General features: G+C 46.4%; 1 protein-coding gene across 47 annotated transcripts in view; it reads left to right on the top strand.

Annotated features, from left to right (window-relative positions):
- MAP2 (microtubule associated protein 2) overlaps positions 1-22,207 on the top strand; it is a 241,516-nt gene that overhangs the window by 123,366 nt on the left and 95,943 nt on the right. For 39 of the 47 annotated variants that reach the window (XM_039555203.1, XM_039555202.1, XM_039555200.1 and 36 more), the window contains one exon: positions 18,456-18,515. The exons of 4 other annotated variants lie outside the window; for them this stretch is intronic. Coding sequence is in view for 15 of the 43 variants with exons in the window: in XM_019286267.3 (XP_019141812.3) it covers positions 18,456-18,515 (60 nt within the window). In the remaining 28 variants the exon portion in view is untranslated. Of the gene's footprint in view, positions 1-10,703; positions 10,792-18,455; positions 18,516-22,207 lie in introns of those variants that run through there. 4 more of the 47 variants (XM_019286271.2, XM_039555201.1, XM_039555188.1 and 1 more) reach the window with 3 other exon arrangements.

The following is a 22,207-nucleotide window of genomic DNA, read 5'->3' as shown; positions in this document are numbered from 1 at the left end:
GGCTGGGAAGCTCTGATTTCACCCAGAATTGCCCACTGGAGCCTGGTGAAGCAGTGAAGGGTGACATTTCCTCTGCAGTTCCAGGCTCAGCTGTCACAGGCTCAACTGAACTGAGTACTTGGCTGTAAAAGAGGAGGTAGGACTGATTTCTACAGGATGTTTAGGCCCTCAAGCTGCTGCAGGATTCTTCACATAGCTTCTGGCTTATAACAAAAGTAGTTACGAGTTAGTATTATTTTTTAAGTGTGTGGGGGAAAAAAGCACAACAGTTCCTCCTGAACCCACAATATAGTGGTTTTCCACTTCTGGCAGCTTGTAGTTATTTTAAAATTTGCGAAAATTGTGGGGTATTTTAATAAAGTAAACAAAGCTATCTGAAATGAGTGCTCTGAAAGGAAAACACTCCTATTTTTACTAAAACCCTAAACTTCAATAAGGAGACAAAAGTGTGTATTCTTTATGGGCACTCTGGCCTCAACTTGACCTCAGCTAGCCCTATTTCTTAATAACATACATTATGCTGAATTGGGCTTTTATGAGTTACAGCTTAAGCTATTAAATATAGAACATTTGGTTTCCCGGGAACTACATAATTTTCAAATAAACAAGTGTTTTGAATATATGCATTACTGGGGAGAGTCCTCACAGGAAACTCTTCTCCCAGATGAAAGCTAGTCAGTTTATTTTGTCTCGTCTCTGGAGAAAGTAAGAAAGGTCTTGTTTCCCAGAATTAGGTTTGGAGTTGCTACTGAAGTAGGAAGTTGAGCTTAATGGAGTCTATCTACTCAAACACTAATTTAAACAGAAAAAAAATATCTATTTGTAACATGATAACTGTTTTTTTGGGAAAAGATTAGTTTCAAAAACTATCCTATTCCTGGAAATTCCTTCCCTTTTTCTGATTTTAAAATGCATTTTTTAGGCATTCTGAAAATGGAAGAAAAAATTCATTCAGTTTGAAATAGCTCAAATTCCTGAAGGAAAACTTGAAGTAAAAACCAAGTAAAATGTAACTGAAACATTTCATTTGACCTAGTCTGAAATACTTAGGGGTTTTTGGTATCTTGAGTTTGGATTGAGAAAACATTCAGAAACCGTGTAGGACCTGGCAAGGTGATCTCTGTCAGCTCTGGGCATCGATGGTCAGTGCAGTACAGCACTGTTCTGCCCAGGGGATTCCTTCCTGGTTTAGTGCAGCCCAGTAAGGAAACACTAACTCGTGTTTCAAAAGCAGCATGACTGCTTTGCCTGGCCCCTGATCCCAGCTGAAATCCTTCATGTTTCAGCAAGGCTCATTGGCTCACAGCATGGGTTATGGAATCAGCCTGGGATTCTACTGCTGCTGGAGCTGAGAGGGTGCCCATAGTGTGAGGGGACCACTCCAGTAGCCATCCATGTACCCAGCATGTGGACAATGCCAGTCCATGTTTTTTTAGAAGCAAAAGAATAATGTAATTAATAAAAAATGCGATAGTAGGAAAAAAGTTAATAGTCAAGTGGTTACAGGAAGACTTGTGTCTTTAGCTGTATTTATTGCCACATTGTTTTGTTCCAGCCCTGCTGCCTGCATCCTGTGTCGAAAGAGCCATGAAAATAAAGTAGGATTTCTTGTAAAGCAGCCAGGCAGAATGGATTAATGACAGGATGCACTTGCAAGTGCCCATGAATCCCAAACCCAGCTGAGAATTGTGGTGGCTGCTGTAAGCCGTGAGGCTGGCCCTATGTGCCCATGTGTTCTAGACATCAAATGTTGGTGCTGGTGAGCACTGAGCCTTGGCTGAGTGTGTCAGTCATTGGCAGGAGGTTGTGTGGGAATGCATCCTGAAGAGCTTATGCAGGATGAGCAGGGCAATGCATGTTCATGGGGTCCCAGGAGAATGGAGGTTGAACGTTTCTGCTGTGAACTGGGCTCCAGACTCTTTATGAATTGCATAAATGAAGGGTGACATACTTGCTGAATATAATGGTGTGAACTTTGTGACTAGAAATTCTTTACACATCTGTTTTGGAGAGAAGATTTGAGCCTGCCCTTTACAGCCTCTCAGGGAGCCACAGTATGTTTTGGACCCTCTACCCCAGCTTGAAATTCTCTTTTATGGCATCCCTCTGCCCAATCCAAACATTCTGTTTAAAAATGTGTTACCTGCATATAGTAAGATATCTGTGCCTGAATATTTATCAGCAGAACTCACCTGTACACTACTGCAAATAGACAAGGGCTTTCATGTAACTGGGATGGCAGGAGAAGAGGCTTTGTCAGTATTTTCCTCATTTCCTTATTAGATACAGAAGTCAGAGCTTGGGGATTTTTTTAGAGAATCCAGAGACTGAGGCTCTTAAGGACTGGGGAGCTATCACGCTGTAGACTATTTGGACAATTTTCCTACTGGCACACCTCTGTGGCTGACATGACTGTGGCATTTGTGGGACCCATGTTCCGTAAGCACCTTTAAATGAATTAGGTATTTCTTACCAAATGCCTGATGATAGGCAAAGGTCACTTGAGTTTGCTGCTCTTAAGAGTTGAGCAAGGACAAGAGAGAAGACATGTGGAATGAAGGGAAAATACTGAAGGGGGCAAGGCTGGATATGGATGTGCTGGTCCCAGCCATCCTGGGTTCTGGGGGTGATAATGTGACTACTGGTGAGTCCTGTTTTACAGGGGAATAGTCTCTTCCTGGCTGATTCTGGTATCATATTGTCTCTGGCATAGCACATTGCTAATTTCTATAAGTCATCAGCAGGTTACTAGCTTTTCCGCAAAGCAGGATGCATACTGAAAGGAATTATATGGCAGGTGTAGTTGTTTCAGCAGTCCCTGGCCTGGGAGAGACACTCCTCTTTTGTGAGCAGTGACTTTGGCCAAGCAGAAAATCAAGTGATGCTCTGTCTCGGTTTTGAAAGACAGGTGTTTGCTAAGGAAGGCAGAAGCCTCCCTTGAAGTGGCAGATATAACCCCTTTTCCCTCTGAGTTATTATATTTTGAAATCAAGGGCCTTTAGGCAAAGATGTGGGAAATAGGAATAACAGTTCTTTACTATACATACATATATATATATATATATATATATAACCAGTCAAACAAAACAACAACAACTATGGCAGTAATAGCAAACAATCACAAACCCAGTGCCAGCCTTCTCGGCTGTCAGGCCCTTTCCTCGGGTGCAGTTCCGCTCGCACGGCAGGGGCGCTGGCGGCTCCCGGTGAGCAGGGCAGGTGCGATGGTTCCCCCGCGGCTGCAGGGGGCGCTCCGGAGCGAGCTCGGGGAGCACGCGGCTCTGGTGCCTCAGGATCCCAGGAGGGATGGAACAAAGGCTTCACAAACCGCTGGGCAGCCGATCCCGGGCTCTTGGGAACAGCAGGCTGGGACGGCAGGCTGGAGCAGCAGGCTAGAACAGCAGGCTGGAGCAGCAGGCACAAACACAAATCCCAGGTGGCAGACGAGATGTATCCAAAAGGGGAACCCCCCGGAAGTCCAGGCAGGCAGGGTGAGCACGGCTACAACGCAGTGAAAGCTCGAAGCAGCAGCGGGGCAGGGCGGCCACAGCCCGGCCTCCAGCAGGGCAGGGAAAGCGGCTTTTGGGGTCCCGGCGTTGTTTCCAGCAGGAAGAAAGAACGGCCAAAAGAGAAAGAAGCAGCAGCTCCTTTCTCTGCAGCTTCTCTCTCCGGACGCTCGAGCGAACTGACCCCACACCCAGGTGTAGACAAAGGAGTAGCCAGGCCCGCCCCACTCCCCTTTTTGTCTTTCTTAAGTACAGCTATTTGTCCCCTAGCAACATGCATATGGGAGAAAATTCCTTTAACAGGAAAAAAACTAAGACTAAACTAAAACCCCAACATTATCCACCCCGAATTTTTTCCCATACTAACATGTTACATGAAACTTAACTTTTTAACCATATAAATCTATGCATTACCCAAATTATATACAAATATACATGCTGATACTGATACAAGTACAGAGCCATGGGTAGTTCACCCTAAAACAAGGTCCCCTTGAGGTAAGCATCGGGTCTCTCCATCCTTTTGCATCACCCACCAGGTGCAACCTGGTCCCTGAGCAAAAACAACCCCACGGATGGGTTTGTCTTTGCTCAAGGCAGACTTTACCCAAACAGTTTTTCCAAGCATACCTCTCATGTGCACCACTGGAACCTTATCCCCGTCTGTTGTTTGTAGGGGTTCAGATTGGGCAGGGCCTGCTCGGCTGGTGGAACCTCGAGTGTTAACTAACCAGGTGGCTCTTGCTAAATGCATCTCCCAGTTTTTGAAAGTCCCCCCACCCAGTGCCTTCAAGGTGGTTTTAAGCAGTCCATTACACCGCTCAACCTTCCCAGCTGCTGGTGCATGGTAAGGGATGTGGTACACCCACTCAATGCCATGTTCTCTAGCCCAGGTGTTTATAAGGCTGTTCTTGAAATGAGTCCCATTGTCAGACTCGATTCTCTCAGGGGTGCCATGCCTCCAAAGGACTTGCTTTTCCAGGCCCAGGATGGTGTTCCGGGCAGTAGCGTGAGGCACAGGGTAGGTCTCCAGCCATCCAGTGGTGGCTTCTACCATTGTGAGCACATAGCGCTTGCCTTGGCGGGTTTGAGGCAGTGTGATGTAATCAATCTGCCAGGCCTCCCCATACTTGTATTTGGACCATCGCCCACCATACCACAGAGGCTTCACCCGCTTGGCCTGCTTGATCGCAGCGCATGTCTCACAATCATGGATAACCTGGGAGATACTGTCCATGGTTAGATCCACCCCTCGGTCTCGTGCCCACTTATAGGTGGCATCTCTGCCCTGATGACCTGAGGCATCATGGGCCCATCGAGCTAGGAACAGTTCTCCTTTATGTTGCCAATCCAAGTCTATCTGGGACACCTCTATTTTCGCAGCCTTGATCTACCTGTTTGTTGTTACGATGTTCTTCATTAGCCCGGCTCTTGGGGATGTGAGCATCTACATGACGGACCTTCACGGATAGCTTCTCTACCCGAGTGGCAATGTCTTTCCACTCCTTCAGCAGCCCAGACTGGTTTTCCTCTGCGCTGCCAGTTTGCCTTATTCCACCTTTCCAGCCAACCCCACAGAGCATTGGCTACCATCCATGAATCAGTGTAGAGGTAGAGCTTTGGCCACTTCTCTCTTTCAGCTATGTCCAGAGCTAATTGGACAGCTTTGAGCTCAGCAAATTGGCTCGATCCACCTTCTCCTTCAGTAGCCTGTGCAACTTGTCGTGTGGGGCTCCATACAGCGGCTTTCCATTTCCGGCTAGCGCCTACAATTCGGCAGGAACCATCAGTGAAGAGGGCGTATTGTCTTTCACTCTCTGGTAGCTCGTTATATGGTGGGGCTTCTTCGGCACGTGTCACCTGCTCCTCTTCTTCTTCAGAAGATAACCCAAAAGTCTCACCTTCCGGCCAGTTTGTAATTATTTCCAAGATCCCAGGGCGACTTGGGTTTCCAATTCGGGCGCGCTGCGTGATGAGGGCAATCCATTTGCTCCAAGTAGCGTCGGTGGCGTGATGCGTGGAGGGAACCTTTCCTTTGAACATCCACCCCAGCACCGGTAGTCGGGGTGCCAGGAGGAGTTGTGCCTCTGTGCCGATTACTTCTGAGGCAGCCTGGACTCCTTCATAAGCTGCCAGGATTTCCTTCTCTGTGGGAGTGTAGTTGGCTTCAGACCCTCTGTAGCTTCGGCTCCAGAATCCCAGTGGTCGGCCCCGAGTCTCACCAGGCACCTTCTGCCAGAGGCTCCAGGACAGACCATTGTTCCCGGCTGCAGAGTAGAGCACGTTCTTCACCTCTGGTCCTGTCCTGACTGGGCCAAGGGCTACGGCGTGAGCAATTTCCTGTTTGATCTGAGTGAAGGCTTGCTGCTGTTCAGGGCCCCAGTGGAAATCATTCTTCTTGCGGGTAACCAGGTAGAGAGGACTCACGATCTGGCTGTACTCGGGAATGTGCATCCTCCAGAAACCTATAGCGCCTAGGAAAGCTTGTGTTTCCTTCTTGTTGGTCGGCGGAGACATTGCTGTGATCTTATTGATGACCTCAGTGGGAATCTGACGTCGTCCATCTTGCCACTTTACTCCCAGGAACTGGATCTCTCGGGCAGGTCCCTTGACCTTGCTCTTCTTGATGGCAAAACCAGCTTGCAGGAGAATTTGAATTATTCTCTCTCCTTTCTCAAACACTTCGGTTGCGGTGTTCCCCCACACAATGATGTCATCAATGTACTGCAGATGTTCTGGAGCCTCACTCTTTTCTAGTGCAGTCTGGATCAGTCCATGACAGATGGTGGGACTGTGCTTCCACCCCTGGGGCAGTCGGTTCCAGGTGTACTGCACGCCCCTCCAGGTGAAGGCAAACTGAGGCCTGCACTCTGCTGCCAGAGGAATGGAGAAGAATGCATTGGCAATGTCAATAGTGGCGTACCACTTCGCTGCTTTGGACTCCAGCTCGTACTGGAGCTCCAACATGTCCGGCACGGCAGCGCTCAACGGTGGAGTCACTTCATTCAGGGCACGATAGTCCACAGTCAATCTCCATTCCCCGTCAGACTTGCGCACAGGCCAGATGGGGCTGTTGAAGGGTGAGTGGGTCTTGCTGACCACCCCTTGACTCTCCAGCTCGCGGATCATCTTGTGGATGGGATCACAGCATCTCGATTTGTCCGATACTGCCGGCGGTGCACTGTCGAGGTGGCAATTGGCACTCGTTGCTCTTCCACTTTCAGGAGCCCAACTGCAGAAGGATTCTCAGATAGTCCAGGCAGGGTGTTCAATTGCCTAATGCCCTCTGCCTCCACAGCAGCAATCCCAAATGCCCACCTGAGTCCTTTTGGGTCTTTGTAGTAGCCATTCCGGAGGAAGTCTATGCCCAGAATACACGGGGCCTCTGGGCCGGTCACAATCGGATGCTTTTGCCACTCCTTCCCAGTCAGGCTCACCTCAGCTTCCAAAAGGGTCAACTGCTGTGATCCCCCGGTCACCCCAGCGATGGATACAGGTTCTGCCCCCACATGTCCCGATGGCATTAAAGTACACTGTGCCCCAGTATCAACCAATGCATCATATTTTTGTGGCTCTGATGTGCCAGGCCATCGGATCCACACCGTCCAGAAAACTCGGTTCTCCCGTGCCTCTTCCTGGCTAGAGGCAGGGCCCCTCTAGCCCTGGTTATCATTCTTTCCCTGGGCGTACATGCTCGAGGTACCTTCAAGGGGATCCGACATATCATCCTCCCTTCTGTAATGCCTGGCAGCTCGGTCACGGGAGGCTGAGGCTACCTTCACCTTAGCGGAACCCCCTCGGTTAGTGCCTCCCTCCTTGAGTTCACGCACCCGCGCTGCCAGGGCAGAGGTGGGTTTCCCATCCCACCTTCTCATGTCTTCCCCATGCTCACACAGGAAAAACCACAGCTCAGCTCGTGGGTGTACCCTCTCTCTCTAGCAGGGGACGACGGGCTCTGACTTGGGGGCCTGTGACTCGCACTGGTGCCACACTGACCCTCCTCATCTCCTCCTCATCTCCTCCCTCATTCTTCCTCTTCATCTCCTCTTTGAGGTCCTGGACCACAGCAGAGACATGAGCTTTCAGCGGGCCATTGATCATGCTGTCATAATGCCTGAGCCTGTGGCAACAGAGCCCACTGTTTCTCGGGTATTGTCAGCATCAATCGTTGCAATGAAGGTGGTGTATTGCGATGGCCCTAGCCTTGCCAGGTTCCACATCATCTGTCCTGTGCACCTGACCTTATTCGGGTCATTATCATGCTGTCCATCCTTCCCAAAGAGTACCTCTAATATTGCCACCTCTCTTAGCTGTTGGATCCCTTGCTCGAGTGTCTTCCACTGCATTCTATGATGATACTCCTGCCATTCTTTCTTTGTGAATGAACCTTTCTCTCACACTCATTAAGAGCCGCCTCCCAAGAGAGAGAGGCCCTGGCTCCCTCACAAATATCTGGTCCACACCTGGGTCCTGGGTCAACGATCCCAGATACCTTGCCTCACCACTATCCAGTTGCACACTTGTGCCCATAAGGTCCCAAACCCGAAGCAGCCAGGTGGTATAAGGCTCACGCCCCCTTCGCACAATGTCGTTTCGCATAGCACGGAGACTGTCGTGCGACAGGGACTCAGTGATGATTCTGGCTCTGGCTCTCCTGCTGGTTGTGAGGGCCCTGGTTGCCCATCATCATTAACTTGGTCGTACTGATTTGGTCTTACACTTCCTCCTTTGCACAGGGGCGACTGCTGCTGGCTGTGGTTGTCCTTGTGGTTCAGCGGAAGCTCTGGATGGTTGTAACATCCGGAATGGGTTCCACTGCTGCACCATCGGACTCACCCTCTTTGGGGCAGGGAGAGGGTTTTTCACTAGCTGAGGAGGTGATTCCCTTAGCCATTGGCATATCTCCTGCGCACCTGGCCCATCTCCTGGCACATCTCCTTTGCCACACCTGGCCATCTCCTGGACATCTCCTGGCATTATCCCCGCTGGCGCACCTGGCCCATCTTCCTGGCCACCATCTCCTGCATTCCTTTTGCCAGTACCCCCACCCAGTTTGGTTAGTCCATTTCTAAGGTGGACTGTTGGGCGGTATCAGTCTGTGGGGCGGGATCTCTAGTGTCTGGGGCTGTGTCAGGCTCTGGGGTAGGATCTCTAGTCTCTGGGGCCATGTTAGGTTCTGGGGCAGGATCGGGCTCTGGGGTAGGATCTCTAGTGTCTGGGGCCGTGTCAGGTTCTGGGGCAGGATCAGGCTCTGGAGTAGGATCTCTAGTCTCTGGGGCTGGTGTCTGGGTAGATATCCAAGCCAATCTCAACTTATCCTTAAGTGCTAAATAGAGTAGGCCTACCAGCAGCAGATGGTTAGTATTCAGAGGGAATTTAAACCCTTCAAAAATTGATGGGGTGGGCCGAAAGAACTGGTTGAGGGGTTGGGGGAAAACTTCCCCTGGTGTCATTTCCTCACAGAAGGTACCATTGTTAACATAACCCCAAAAACATGTACTCAGTGTGTGATAGCCGTTTATCCATGTGCCCACATTCCGGAGGAAGTTAAAAACCCATGAATTCCTCACCTTCTCGACCCATAATGCAAGCTGGATAACAGCAATGGTAGCCTTAGTCAGAGGACCCATATTCAAGTAAGGAGCTGCAAAGGGGAAGAATATAGCACGGCCACATGCCACCCGAACCAGGGTAAACTAGACCACATAGTGCTGCCTAACAAGGTTCCTATATCCAGCACACAAAATTAAGTTATCAGGACTGTTATTCCTTTTTCACCTCTACTCTTAATGCCCTCAGGCCCCATGTTGGGCGCCAAGATCTGTCTCGGTTTTGAAAGACAGGTGTCTGCTAAGGAAGGCAGAAGCCTCCCTTGAAGTGGCAGATATAACCCCTTTCCCTCTGAGTTATTATATTTTGAAATCAAGGGCCTTTAGGCAAAGATGTGGGAAATAGGAATAACAGTTCTTCTTACTATATATATATATATATATATATATATAATATTATATATAACCAGTCAAACAAAACAACAACTATGGCAGTAACAGCAAACAATCACAAAACCCAGTGCCAGCCTTCTCGGCTGTCAGGCCCTTTCCCCTCGGGTGCAGTTCCGCTCGCAGCCGGCAGGGGCGCTGGCGGCTCCCGGTGAGCAGGGCAGGTGCGATGGTTCCCCCGCGGCTGCAGGGGGCGCTCCGGAGCGAGCTCGGGAAACACGCGGCACCGGTGCCCTGGGATCCCGGGAAGGATGGAACAAAGGCTTCACAAACCGCTGGGCAGCCGATCCCGGACTCTCGGGAACAGCAGGCTGGGACGGCAGGCTGGAGCGGCAGGCTGGAACGGCAGGCACAAACACAAATCCCAGGTGGCAGACGAGATGTATCCAAAAGGGGAACCCCCCGGAAGTCCAGGCAGGCAGGGTGAGCACGGCTACAGCGCAGCGAAAGCTCGAAGCAGCAGCGGGGCAGGGCAGCGAAAGCGGCTTTTGGGATCCCGGCGTTGTTTCCAGCAGAAAGAAAAACGGCCGAAGAAAAAAGAAGAACCTGCAGCTCCTTTCTCTGCAGCTTCTCTCTCCAGACGCTGAGAGTGAACTGAACCCACACCCAGGTGTAAACAAAGGAGTAGCCAGGCCCGCCCCACCCCCCTTTTTGTCTTTCTTAAGTACAGCTATTTGTCCCCCTAGCAACATGCATATGGGAGAAAATTCCTTTAACAGGAAAAAAACTAAAACTAAACTAAAACCCCAACATGCTCTATTTCAGATTTAGCTTGGATGTGCTGTGAGTGGTGGTGGGCATTTCTAGGGACTCTCAAGGTGCAGACCTTCAGGCAGGCCTGGAGGAAATGACAGCAGGGGATGTCTGGAAAATCCCCAGCAAAGCAAGCAAAAAGCTTCCTGTTTTCAACTACTGAAAGACTCTGCTATACTTAATTCCCCTTTACTCTGTGACAGGTAATTTGTGCATTCCAGATTGCTAATGGAGATAAGTGGTTTAGAGGTGATTTAAGAGATAACAGGTTTAAAGCCTCTGGGAGATTTTGCTCAGCAGTTGTATTGTGTATAGGAAGTGCATGTATTACGGGAATGTGTGTGAAATGGGCTTCTCAGTATGATCCTGAGCAAACCGATGTGGTTCTTTCCAAAACAGTGCCAGTAAAACTTCCAGAATGTGCCATGGGATGGGATCAGTACCGCAACACTACTGCTTGGCTGGAATGCTTTAAACTGGGGAGAAGGAAGAAGCAGAAATCCAAAGTATGGTACAAAAATTTTTTTTAAAAGGTGGGGAACACTGCCTAAATTGTGCTGCATTCTCTGTCATGTTTTCTCCCAGGTGGAGGTCTTCAGGCAATGTTTTTATACCATTTGTATTTATCTTGGATGTGTCTGGTGGCACATAAGCCACAATACTGGAGCTGTGCCTTCGAGGATGTGTTGTAGCAAATGTCTTCTGTGTCCCTTCCTTATGGTGCTTTGGGCCTTCTAATCTCAAAGACATCCATATCAGTGAAAAAAAACACAGCTTAAGCTAGTTTCCAGGGTACTGCACAGCTTGCTCTCGACTTCTCAAAGTTAACTTCAGTGCACTTGAAATTAGAGATGACATAGAGCCAGCTGATTACAGAAACCCGTGGACTGACCATAGGCTAACATGGCTTCCCCCTGCAGTGCCAGAGCAGCTGTTCATCCTGAACCATTGCTATTCTCTTGCCATTGTTTTAACTGGCACACTGGGAAAAGGCTGCACTTGGTTACTACAGGATTATAGAGCTACGCACCATTGTTACATCATGGCTATGCTGGGAGTGTATGTTCAACCTTATCATTAGATGCAGGAGCTGAGAGACCTTGGTTTTGATCCTGTCTCGGACAGTAACCTGCTTTGTTACCCGCAGAAAATCTCTCAGTCTACAATCCTGTCAAAGGGGATTTTTACTTTTTCAAGAGAATCATCTGAAATTTTATTGGCACCCTTGAATTGTATAATATCACATGGATGATAAGAAAAATAAACTCACCCCAAGGCAAAAAAAGCGATACATTTTATTGTGTCTTATTTTGTATTTCCATCACACCTCTGATATACCAAGTTGACTCTTGGGTATAGGATGTACTGAGGAAATTTTCTGTCTGCCTAGTATATCACAGGAAAATCTTCAGGATAAACAGAACTGGTGTGCCCATACAACCATTGGATGTCTGAAATAGCTGGGACCTCCTAAAATACTGTAGTACATTGCTATGCCAGCATCTTCATTAGCAGTGAGTCTTATGACAGCATTTCTTCTGGAGAAAAGAATCCTCAAGTGAGACGATGGACCCAAACCAATCCAGCAGTTCTTGCTTTCTAACCCTGTCTTGTATGCTCATATGTCCTTAATTTCTTAGTAGCAGAAGACATCCCCCCTGCCCCATCAGTAATGCGAAAGCCTCGTGTGTTGTCCTTTGGAAGGTGGTTGTTTCATCTACCTTGTATGTTCACCTCCACACCATGCGTGGGCTATAGCTCTGTTACGGTCCTGGATGCTGTAGGGAAAGGAAACCCACCTTTAATTTTGGACGGGAGAGCCTGGAAGCCAAAGCAACAATGAGCTTAGCATGGATCAGCATATGCTGCTTTCCTTCTGTGGCGAATGTCAATAGGCTCCAGAAGGATAGGGCTGAACAGCAGCAGCTGAGAAAATGCCCTCACTGCTGCTGAGTTGAAGTGTGTCCCTGGAGTGGGGCATCAGAGACCTGAGGCCATTCTGTGGTGTGTACTCATGCCGGGCTTGTCCAGATGTGCAGCATCCTGAAATCTATGCTTAGCAAAGCTGAAGTGGCTCTGGCTAGCTGTCAGTCTCGTTGTGGCGCTTTGTCCTAACACCATCCCAGTTCCTCAGGCCCTCTTCTTCCCTCCTCTCCTCCCTCCCTTTTTCCTCCCTCTGAATCACTGTGATGACTGAGGGAAAGACTCTTACACTTGTTGGTTTGCAGCAGCTTGGTGTCAAGGCATTTATAAGGAGACGAAAGGCAATGACTGATTTTCTGTGTTGATTGTGTCTGTCACTCGTGACTGAAAGCCCTTTGCAATCTTGGCACATCCTGGCTTTATTCGCTGTGAGAGATCTGCTTGGGAACAATCTGATTTCAACACACACTCTTGGATTTGCATCCATGAGCTTACTCAGGGTTAGGGCTTGTTTTAGAAAGTGCTGTTAGTCCAAAGACAAATTAAATGCAGTTTAATAAGATGCATATAGTACAATACCTGTATTCTGAAATAGGTTAATCTTTTTTCTGCTGTTCACTGAAAAAAAAAGAAATTTTAATAACTTCCTAAAATTTCTTAGTAGTGTCTTTCAATGTCTTGGCTCTGAGAGGTAAGGGGAATGTAAAGTAGTGTCCCAAATGGAAAAGTCTTCAGTTTCCAATGGGAGCTGGTGGTGCTAGACCACAGTATAGAAACATATGAAGTATGTCTTCTACATGTGTGATATTGAGGTGAGGATGGCATGTACCTAACAGTTGGAAGATTTCTCAGTCCCAGATCTTAAATAAATATTTTCTCTTGGATACCAACTTGTAGGGTTGGTGGTTTCTGTTTCACTAAATGACTATTAGACAGTCCCTGTCCAGAGTCTCTAGTGAGCTTTTCCTCTCCGGCATGTGAAGATACAGCTTGTGCCCATACAACCATTTCATGGGTGTTGGAAATAGCTGGGGCCTCCTAAAGCAAATGCAAGGACTGTAGTACATTGCTATGCCAGCATCTTCATTAGCAGTGAGTCTTATGACAGCCTTTCTTCTGGAGGTAAGATTCTTCAGTGGAGGGAGATGGTCTGAACTGTGGCTGAAGTGTGGGTAACAAGAGGAACTCAGCGACTCTCTCTGCTCTGCTGAGAAACTGAGAAAAAAATAGGCCAGCAATCCATCTTGCAAGTCTCTTAAGCTATCATAAGAATTTATAGGAACTCATTATACAATAAATTATAGATATAAAATAGCAGGTGGTATATCTTTCAAGCAATATGTATTAAAATTCAACATGACAAGACCAGGAAAACAGCCCCCAGACCTATCTTCAGTGAGTAACTACAAGGGATGTAAGTTGTGGTTAAGAGAAGTGGAGTGTTAATGATAGGTCTGTGCCAGTAAACACAACAAAATGCCTCAGTGGTAACTGTTATCAGAACGATTTCCTTCCCTGCTAGTTACAAAATCATATAAACTATTAGAAACACCATTTGTAAAATCCAGACATCACATTTTTCCATCAAATGTAGCAGTTTTCTCTGTCTCTGAGGTTCCTGAAACAAACCATGGGGTCCTAGTTGGGCTGCTGAATACAAGCTGTGAAAATGTTGATATGTTCATTTTATCCTTTGCTTTCCTTGTCCTTCTCTGTTTCCATTCTTTAATCCTTAGTGGCAGCCACTAATGTAGCCAAGTTACTTCTGCATCAAGAGGATCAGGAAACTGTTTCTCAAGCCAAATGTGCTGACACTGCTATCCTTGATTTTCATTAATGATTGAACAGTGTCTCCTGTCTGCTGTGTATTTCAGGCCGCACTTAGCCAAGATTCTGGGATGCTGAGACAGCTTTTCATCTTCCCCATCTCCTCCTCACGGTCATAACCAAGTCAGACATTGTCTCCTCTGCCTTCATGACTGTGAGCCGCTCACACTGGCAGTAGCAACCCCAAGATGCTTTTCCCCATGAATAGACCTTTCTCAGCTTGCAGGGTTTTAAAAATTGCTTTTAACCTATTGACAGATTTGGTGTGGATTTTTTAGTGAAAGCGAGTCACCAGACAAGCAATGGGAGTTAAGAAGTGTTGGGAGTAATCCAGTCATTTTAACGCACATGAAGTATAATAGTTTTTGGAATAAATAAATTTGTGATGGTACCATCAGCATCACTTGTTTTTGCATCATTAAAACCTCTTCTAAATCAGCTTGGTCAAAAGGGAACATGTCCGTACTGCTAAGCCGGCTTTCAGAGGCAGACATGTTCCAGGAGTGAGAGAAGTACTGAGTTATGTGCTGCCCAAAACTAACTCAAACTGGTGGTGAAAATCTTGGTACAGGTTTTTCCTCAGTCAGTGTGGCTCTGGAGTCTTGATTCCCAAGTTGAGGCAGCATCTACTGCAGTCCTTTCTGAATTTCAGGGCCACATCTGCAGCCGTGGTAAGCTGCTGACTTCTGCTGATGGTCAGTAATTTACAGCACCACAACCTGGCCTCTGGTTTGCCTCCTTTAGCTGCAGTGGTTTAAAGACATTTGCTCTCTGCATCAACCCTAGCTGAAGTTCCGATATAGTTGACCTTCATTCCCTAGCAGTTTGGAAATTGAATAATAATAAATGTGTAGTGAATTGTGCCCTGCAGATAACCAGAATATGTTTTCTGGATCCCTTTGAAAAATGTCTGTTATTTTAAGCCTCTGCTGCCAAGGGGAAAGCATGGGGTACATGAAAAGTACGGAGGAGGAGAGCGTAGTGTAAAAGAAAGAAGCTATGGGGAAAGGCTTGGTGTTAATGGATTGGATCCATTTGCAGCATTGTTGGGCAAAGCACTAAATGCTGAAAAGTAATTTGTGGCAATTTAGGCTTTTATCATAGCATGTATGTTGCTCTTGAGGTATATATAGCAAAAGGCAAGCTCCCAGACTGAAGAGTTTGTAACCTTAAATGTGCATTTCTGCAAGCAGCTTGGTGAAGCAAATAGATGTCTGCAAGGCAGAGTCAGGGCCTCACGTGGATGGGCTGACCCCTCAGGATAACAGCACAGCTCCTTTCTCAGGAGAACAAGTGGAACAGCTTCAGAAAAGAATGCACTTAGTCCTTACAATTTTCATTACAGATGACTCTTCAGAACAGGTGTGTTGTTGGTTAGGTCATACAGAAGTGTTTGAACACACACAAACCCTCAAATGAGAGAGTAAAGAAGATCCTGAAAAAGACAGATATATTTTTTTAAATTAGTACAATGTATGAACTTATCAATCCTCTTGGTTTTGAGAGTTCTATAAGAGGAGAAGTAGGAGTAAGTGCGCATTACTGAAGAACAGATACAAATACCTTGTGCATAAAATAGAACCTCAGTTCTCTGTTGTGCATGTGTATGTATATGCACACTGGGTTTTTGCTATCAGTTTTTGTAGGTAGAAGTCAAGGTGTTTACCAAAAAGAAGGAAAGGCAATCCCTAATGGATACAGCAGAGGAAGTAGTATGCTCAATCCACAGGCAAATGGCAGAGCCAGAATGAACAGGTTTCCTTGACTGTTTGATGCTAGGTCACAGTGCATCCACCCTAGAGCTGTCCAGCCCTTTGTTAGTTTGCATCAACAGAGAATCTGTCTGATGTACTTCAGTGAAAGAAAGTGTGCTGAATGCGCTTACCAGGCTGCATTTGTGGACAAGACTTCAAGTTTTCTTCATTGTGATAAGCTTGCATATCCTGACATAGGTTTCCATATCCAAGATTGACAGTATTAATCACAGCTTCCCATTAGGAGTGAAAAAACCGCTTGTCTGTTTTGTGCCCTTTCACTTGTGGAAGGTGTCGCTTGGAGCAGCCAAAGTGCCGTCCCCTGCTGTCCTGGCTCTGGGGCGTCAACAAGCCAGCACGTCCCTTCATCAGAGCACAAAGCTTTTCTAAAGACACTGCCAGTTTCGAGTACTTCCTTATTGGGACAGTTTCTTCTGGATTTCTCTCTCAAGCAAGGGGGTTTGGGAGAAATACAAACATAAAGAAACCCTTCCTAACACATTCTGCACTGTGACTATTAGAAGACACTTACAGGAAGTGGAAAACCCCATTAATATATGTGGTGCCACATTCTGACCAGGCACTTAAATGCTTTTTGTTTAAGCGCCCTGAATGTGAAGCTGTGGGCATCTTGGTGTGGGTGGGTGTCTCTTCTATTCTCTAGCGGAAGAACCTTTGAATCATCTCATTTTCTTCCCTGTCAGCAAGAGGTGGAAATGCTGGTAACAGCCTGTCTCCAGCAAATTTGTGGGACAGCAAAAACGCTGCCCACTTCTGGCATCTGTATTTTGATTGTCTGGTATTTTTGGTATTCTGCTGGTGGCTTAAACATACATTTATTGCAGTGGACCTTTAGCAGAGAGCTGATCAAGGTTTCAGTTCAGACTACTGGGACACTTGTTTAATGGTGGTAGGATAAATAAGAAAAGTGCAAAGCCAAGTTTGTTTTTGGTAAAAGTGCCATACAAGTAGTAGGTGTCTCCATCCTTCTATTAATGTCCCTATTGAATGCCTCTCTCTCGTGCACTTGCCCCTCGCAAGAGGGGTGTTCCACCTCCTCTGGTTCTGACTATGTGGCCTTATGTTGCAGTGGTGACACATCAGAGGGTAGTTGGGATGCTGCATGCTGAACCTTTGGCTGTTGAGAACATTGATCTTCCTGCTGAGCCAGAGAAAATTTAATTAGCTTATTTTAACATTCATCTTTGTCCTGTGGGTTGGTAGAGTTGGTGCTGGCTGGAGCCTCATTTCCACATATGTCATTTACTGTAACTAATTATTTATTATTATTATTAAGGGAATGGTGCAATCTGCTGACAGCCTCTGCAGTAAGGTGGAATAGTTACTTTTCATTTATTTGCTGTCAGAACCATCTGAAACCTTTTCCCTTCAGGGCAGTGAAATCTTTCTATTCTTGTTGGATGTTAACTGGGCAAACTGGTGGAAAGCTGTAGTTAGCACAATCCCATGCCAGTGATCTGGTACAGACAAGGTGACTAAGTGAGAGAGGATGACAGTCCAGGAAATAAAAAAACCTGAACTGCTCTCTAGCTTAAGGTTAGTTGCCTTTGTGAGTATGCATTACGATTCTCTCTGATTTCATATTTACATCTTACTTTTTTTCATTACCTTAATATTATCCTTCTTTTTAATTTGGTTTAGTTACGTCTCTAGTTCCTGGGAATGCCTGCCTTGTTCTTGCTGAAGCTTTAAAACAGTGAACTCCCAAACAAAAGCATTAACTTGAGTCAGATACCCTATACAGGGCATTAATTTCTGAACAACTATAGTCAGAAAAGTTACAAGTGTCTTGGCCATGTGAAGCTGCAGCCTTAAATATAGATGATAGTACTAGCTGGCCCCATAATACTTGGGGGATACTCAAGGACCTGTGGCAAGAGACCCCTTTTGCCCAGATTGAAGCCACTTGGGTGTCTGTCTGCTGCTTGCACCTGTAATGTTTTCCCCAGTGTGCTCTGGTCAAAGACTTAGAGAAAGGAGAGAGGATGTATGGTGAGGCATGCGGAAGCTATTTCAGCAAACTAACTACATTTACTGCCCAGGCATTTCTCTACGATTAAAGAGGGTTACAAAAAGGGCAGTAATATCTGTGGTAACCTTTGCTACTTATCCCAGGTAAACTTAAGACCCTCTGGTACAACTTAGGCAAGAAAAACAATTTAAAGCAGAAATTGTAGTAGTTCCCTGCCTTGGTATCTTGAGCTGTTTTTAAGTGTCATATGGGAAGTCAGTGAGGGACTCTTGCTCTTCTTCCATTACTTTCTGTGTATCTTAGCAACCACTTTCCTCGTTCCTGCTTGGGATTTCCCTGCAGTAGAGACTCTGCATATAGCAGCTCTGACGGGTCTCCCAGTGGACGGAGTCTGGCTGGAATTGTGCTGTGCTCCATCTGCCTTCCCTGCTTCCCTGATGGACAGGTTTTTGGAGCCAGTGCCAGCTTTTTTCAGGGCTGGCCTAGGGAATAAGCAGCTCCTTGGTGGTCCCAAAGCAGACTGGGCATAGCAGGGAATCTGAATTAATGGGACTTGGGAAATAAAGCTGAGAGAAAAAGGCTCGGACAGAAGTGTACACATAAGATGTAAGGACATTTTATAGTCCTTACAGTGTTGAGTTTATGCTAAATTTGCTGCATAGAGACTAAATAGTGAACATATTTTTCTATTTCTTTATAGGAACAGAGCGTTTCCCTTGTTCAACAACCAGACACAGCATCCTATCACCTGCTTACTCAGGTATGACCTTTTAACTCATTAGCATGGTTTAACAAGGAGGCTGCTTCAACAAACTAAGAAGACTTGACGAAACTTCTGTAGCTCCTGGAAAACTTAATTTTTCTGGGGCTACTTCCTGGTTTTGCAATACCCCTATTTTTAAAAAATAGGAGTATTTTAAGTGGTTTTTTTTTTGAAAAGCCTCCTGCATCTGATGGGAGCCACAGTATCCATTGTCAAAGCAGCTGTCTTGTTTTTGGCTTAGCAAGAACCTGCTTACAGCCCTGGGTGGAAAGGGCCTGAGATGGTGGTGATAAAAAGGCAGAGCATCTGAGAGAGGTGGCAGTGCTCCTGCATGCTGCTCTGGTTTGTCATGTCCTGCCGCTGCACTGAGTCGTACCACAGAAAAGATGAGAATGATTTGGCAGGTACAATGCTTCCAGGTCTCCAGAAACAAAAATGATTGGGTTGGATCAAAGAAATACACTTTTTCTCCTCTTTGGGAAAGAGAAAACATTCAGGAGACTCCTGTCCCAGAAGAATAAAAAGTGTTAGAGAGAACCTGTGGTGCCTCTGTCATGTAGATGAGCAGATACATGTTTTGTCAGTATATCTGTATGCACATGTATTCATTTCAGTTTGATTTTCAAGCAAACATAGTTGCTGTTCTCACAAGCATGAGTTTAAAATGCTAAAGACAGAATACTGAACTCCAGCAAATGGGAACAGAGTTTGATTGAAAAACTACATCTGAAGCGTAAGGAAGAAATGCAGTGTGAGCAAGGTGGCAAAGTACCTAAGCTTCTGCAGGTATAACTTGAGCAGAGCAGGGGGAAATGCTGCCATTATTTTGGGGGGAAGTGGTGTGTTTGCTCTGGCCTTGCAACACAAGCAAAACAAGGGTTTCAGTGAGCACAGATGCCTGTGCAGGAGATGCCTGTAGAAGCTCATGTAAGGCATAACAGGATGGTGGTCCCCTTCCCTGGGTGTCCTCTCAGCCCAACAGGCTGGAGGAGGTTCAGACTCTGCATCCTTTGAAGAGTAGCATGAGCATATACATGAGCATGGAAGTTTTATTCAGCTAGTAAAAGTACCTACTCTGCCTTGTCACTAATAAAAAGGAAGGTGCTGGATTATGGCCGTTTAGGACACATTTCTTTTGTGAGATCATGCTTGAACAGTGATCAAAGTCAATCTCCCATATTCTCTTAGAATATCCTGGCAGTCAGTGCAATGCTTCTGAGGCTGCCAGGATACTTAACAATAAAAAAATGGAAGGATCAAGCACAGGTTTAAAGGAAGGCAAGCTGATACTACTGGATGAAAAAAGGTAATAGTGTATGGTCTCAGATTTGTATGGACATGCATATAATGCACTTGTGTGTGTTTGTATTGGGTACAAGGCTGGTTTTGGACTTGAGCTATTATAAACCCATAAATCTATTCATTTCCCAACCATCCCCTAGTTTACTTCTGTGTGCAGTGTCTCCTGGATTTATGAATTTGAAGGAAATTGAAATAGAGAATCAGATTTGTCTCTCTGCATTTGTAGGCTGTAAAAAGCAGACACACAAGTACAAGGCAGTTGACTTTCCATATGTGAGCTTTTCTGTCTCACAAGCCATGGCAGCACAGGCCAGACATGAGCTGTGGAGGCACATAAAGTGTGTATGTGCCAGCCTCTCCTGTCTCTGAGACATATGGTGTGCCTGAGGGTTAAGCTGCCTCTTGTTGTTTCACAGAATTTCAGTGCTACTCCTCCTCTTGGAAAGCATGGCACAGGCAGCCCAGTGGTTTGGGAAGGAGCCATTCGCCTTTCTGGGCCTCAGACTGTGGAAGGGCAGGGGTGCCACAGCCCTGGCCTTTGCTCCCATCAGGCTCCCATTTGCTCCCGGAGGCAGCCAGCATGTCCAGCACCCTGCAAGCTCCTGCCAGGCAGGAGGGGCACCATAAGCAGTGATCCTGCATGCTTCAGGAATTTTCCCATGGCCTCAGAATACCCTTGCAGCAGTGCGAGTACTAAATGAAGAATTAAATTAGCCTGTAAGACTTAAAGTAACAGGCAGTTTTATTGCAGTTGCCGTTTCACTATTGATAATATTCCACTAGCGATAAAGTAAGTTCTCAGTTGTCTGCTGTGCAAAGATTAAATTGTCTTTGCAGATCCCACCCTTAACTGACAGACCTAAATTACTGCTCTTGAAATAAAGAGTATATCCATGGAGTGCTCAATAGCCTCTTGATGCTGCTGAGATGCCACAGACAGTTTAAGAAGTTGGCAAGTCTGAAATGAAAAGAGAGAGAAACAGTCATACATCAGCACTAGCGTTTTCTTTGCAGGATTGCTACATCAGTGATTAGGAGATAAAATACAGGTATAAGATCTTGTGAGCATTACTGTCTCTCCTGTCCTTTGTCTCTGGGTGACTAAAAGTAACAGTGAGAACTAGCAGTGGAAATAATGTACCAGAGGTGTGTGACAAGGAATGTTGTGATAAAGGAGGTGGGGGCTCAGGAAAAGGAGGTATGTTGCCACTTGTGTAAGAGCATCCCCTAAGGCTGGACTGCTGGATGGGGAGGAGGAGTAACAGAACCAGGAAGGTGGCACAGAGGGCCTCAGGAATGGGTGATAAAGGTCATGTTCTCTGAGCTGGGATGTCAGTACAGCCTGTTTGCAGCATTTGAAGCTGACGATTTAGCTTTGGAAGAGTTGCAGCATTCTCTGATACTGTGGTTTTGCTTCTGATGCTTCTGGGGCAGCTGCAGTGACTCTTCATGCTGGTCACTGGGCCCTGTGATTCCCTGTGCACTGTGAACAAACTCAGCATCTCCTGACACGAGCTTTTCTCTGTGTGAGCTGTCTTTCTTAAAGGACCTCAAAACAGAAAGGTACCAGGACCATTTGCTCATCTGGGGCTGTTTCTAAGCAGGAGAGGGGAGCTCTTAACACCCTCCAAAGGCTGTCACATTGAGATTACAGGTAATTTTGAGTAGCCTTTTGAGTATAAGCATTGTTTGAACTTCTTTTTCTACTGTGAACCTACTAATGCTCAGGAGGAGAGGCATGTAGATGGGGTTGCAGCTTGGCAGCAGCCATCTGAAACAGAGCCTTGAGGGCAGTAGGAGGTCAAGGTGAGCATGCCGTGTACTCAGGGAGAACATTTGTGTATTGATATATTGTTCGATTAGGCTGGAACCTCTTTGGATACAGGCTCATCTTAGATGAATTTTGTACAGAGCATAAGTACACCACAGCTTGTATTTTAGGGTTAGAAATTTCCCTCATCAATGACTGAAAGTTAACATTATACAGGAAGATGTCAGTGAGGAATGATTAGAACAGTTTTTAGAAAAGGGATATGAATTGATACTCACTAGAAGGGTTTCTTGTAGTAGCTGCAGACGAAATGTTGGCTTGATTTCTGAAGAGTCAAAATTTCTGTAGATGTTCTTTTTTCATTTTGCTTACTTTCGATTGGTTTTTTTCTGCAGTGATTCTCATAGCACTATGGAAAGTTTGCAAGTGGGGAGAGTGCAAGGCAGAGCTTAGTGGTATTATTGGCATTGTCTTCTCTTTTCCCATGCAGTTGGCTTGAGTGCCTCCTTCTTGGCATTGGGAGGGCTGCAATGAGGCATCCCTACCTGGGTGGTTCTGACATGGGGCTGAAGGAGGCTCTTGGCACACTTACTGTCACAGTCATTCCTCCTTCATC

This window comes from Corvus cornix, chromosome 7, assembly GCF_000738735.6.
Source record: "Corvus cornix cornix isolate S_Up_H32 chromosome 7, ASM73873v5, whole genome shotgun sequence".
NCBI classification, from domain to species: domain Eukaryota; kingdom Metazoa; phylum Chordata; class Aves; order Passeriformes; family Corvidae; genus Corvus; species Corvus cornix.
This window is presented reverse-complemented; position numbering and strand designations above follow the sequence as displayed.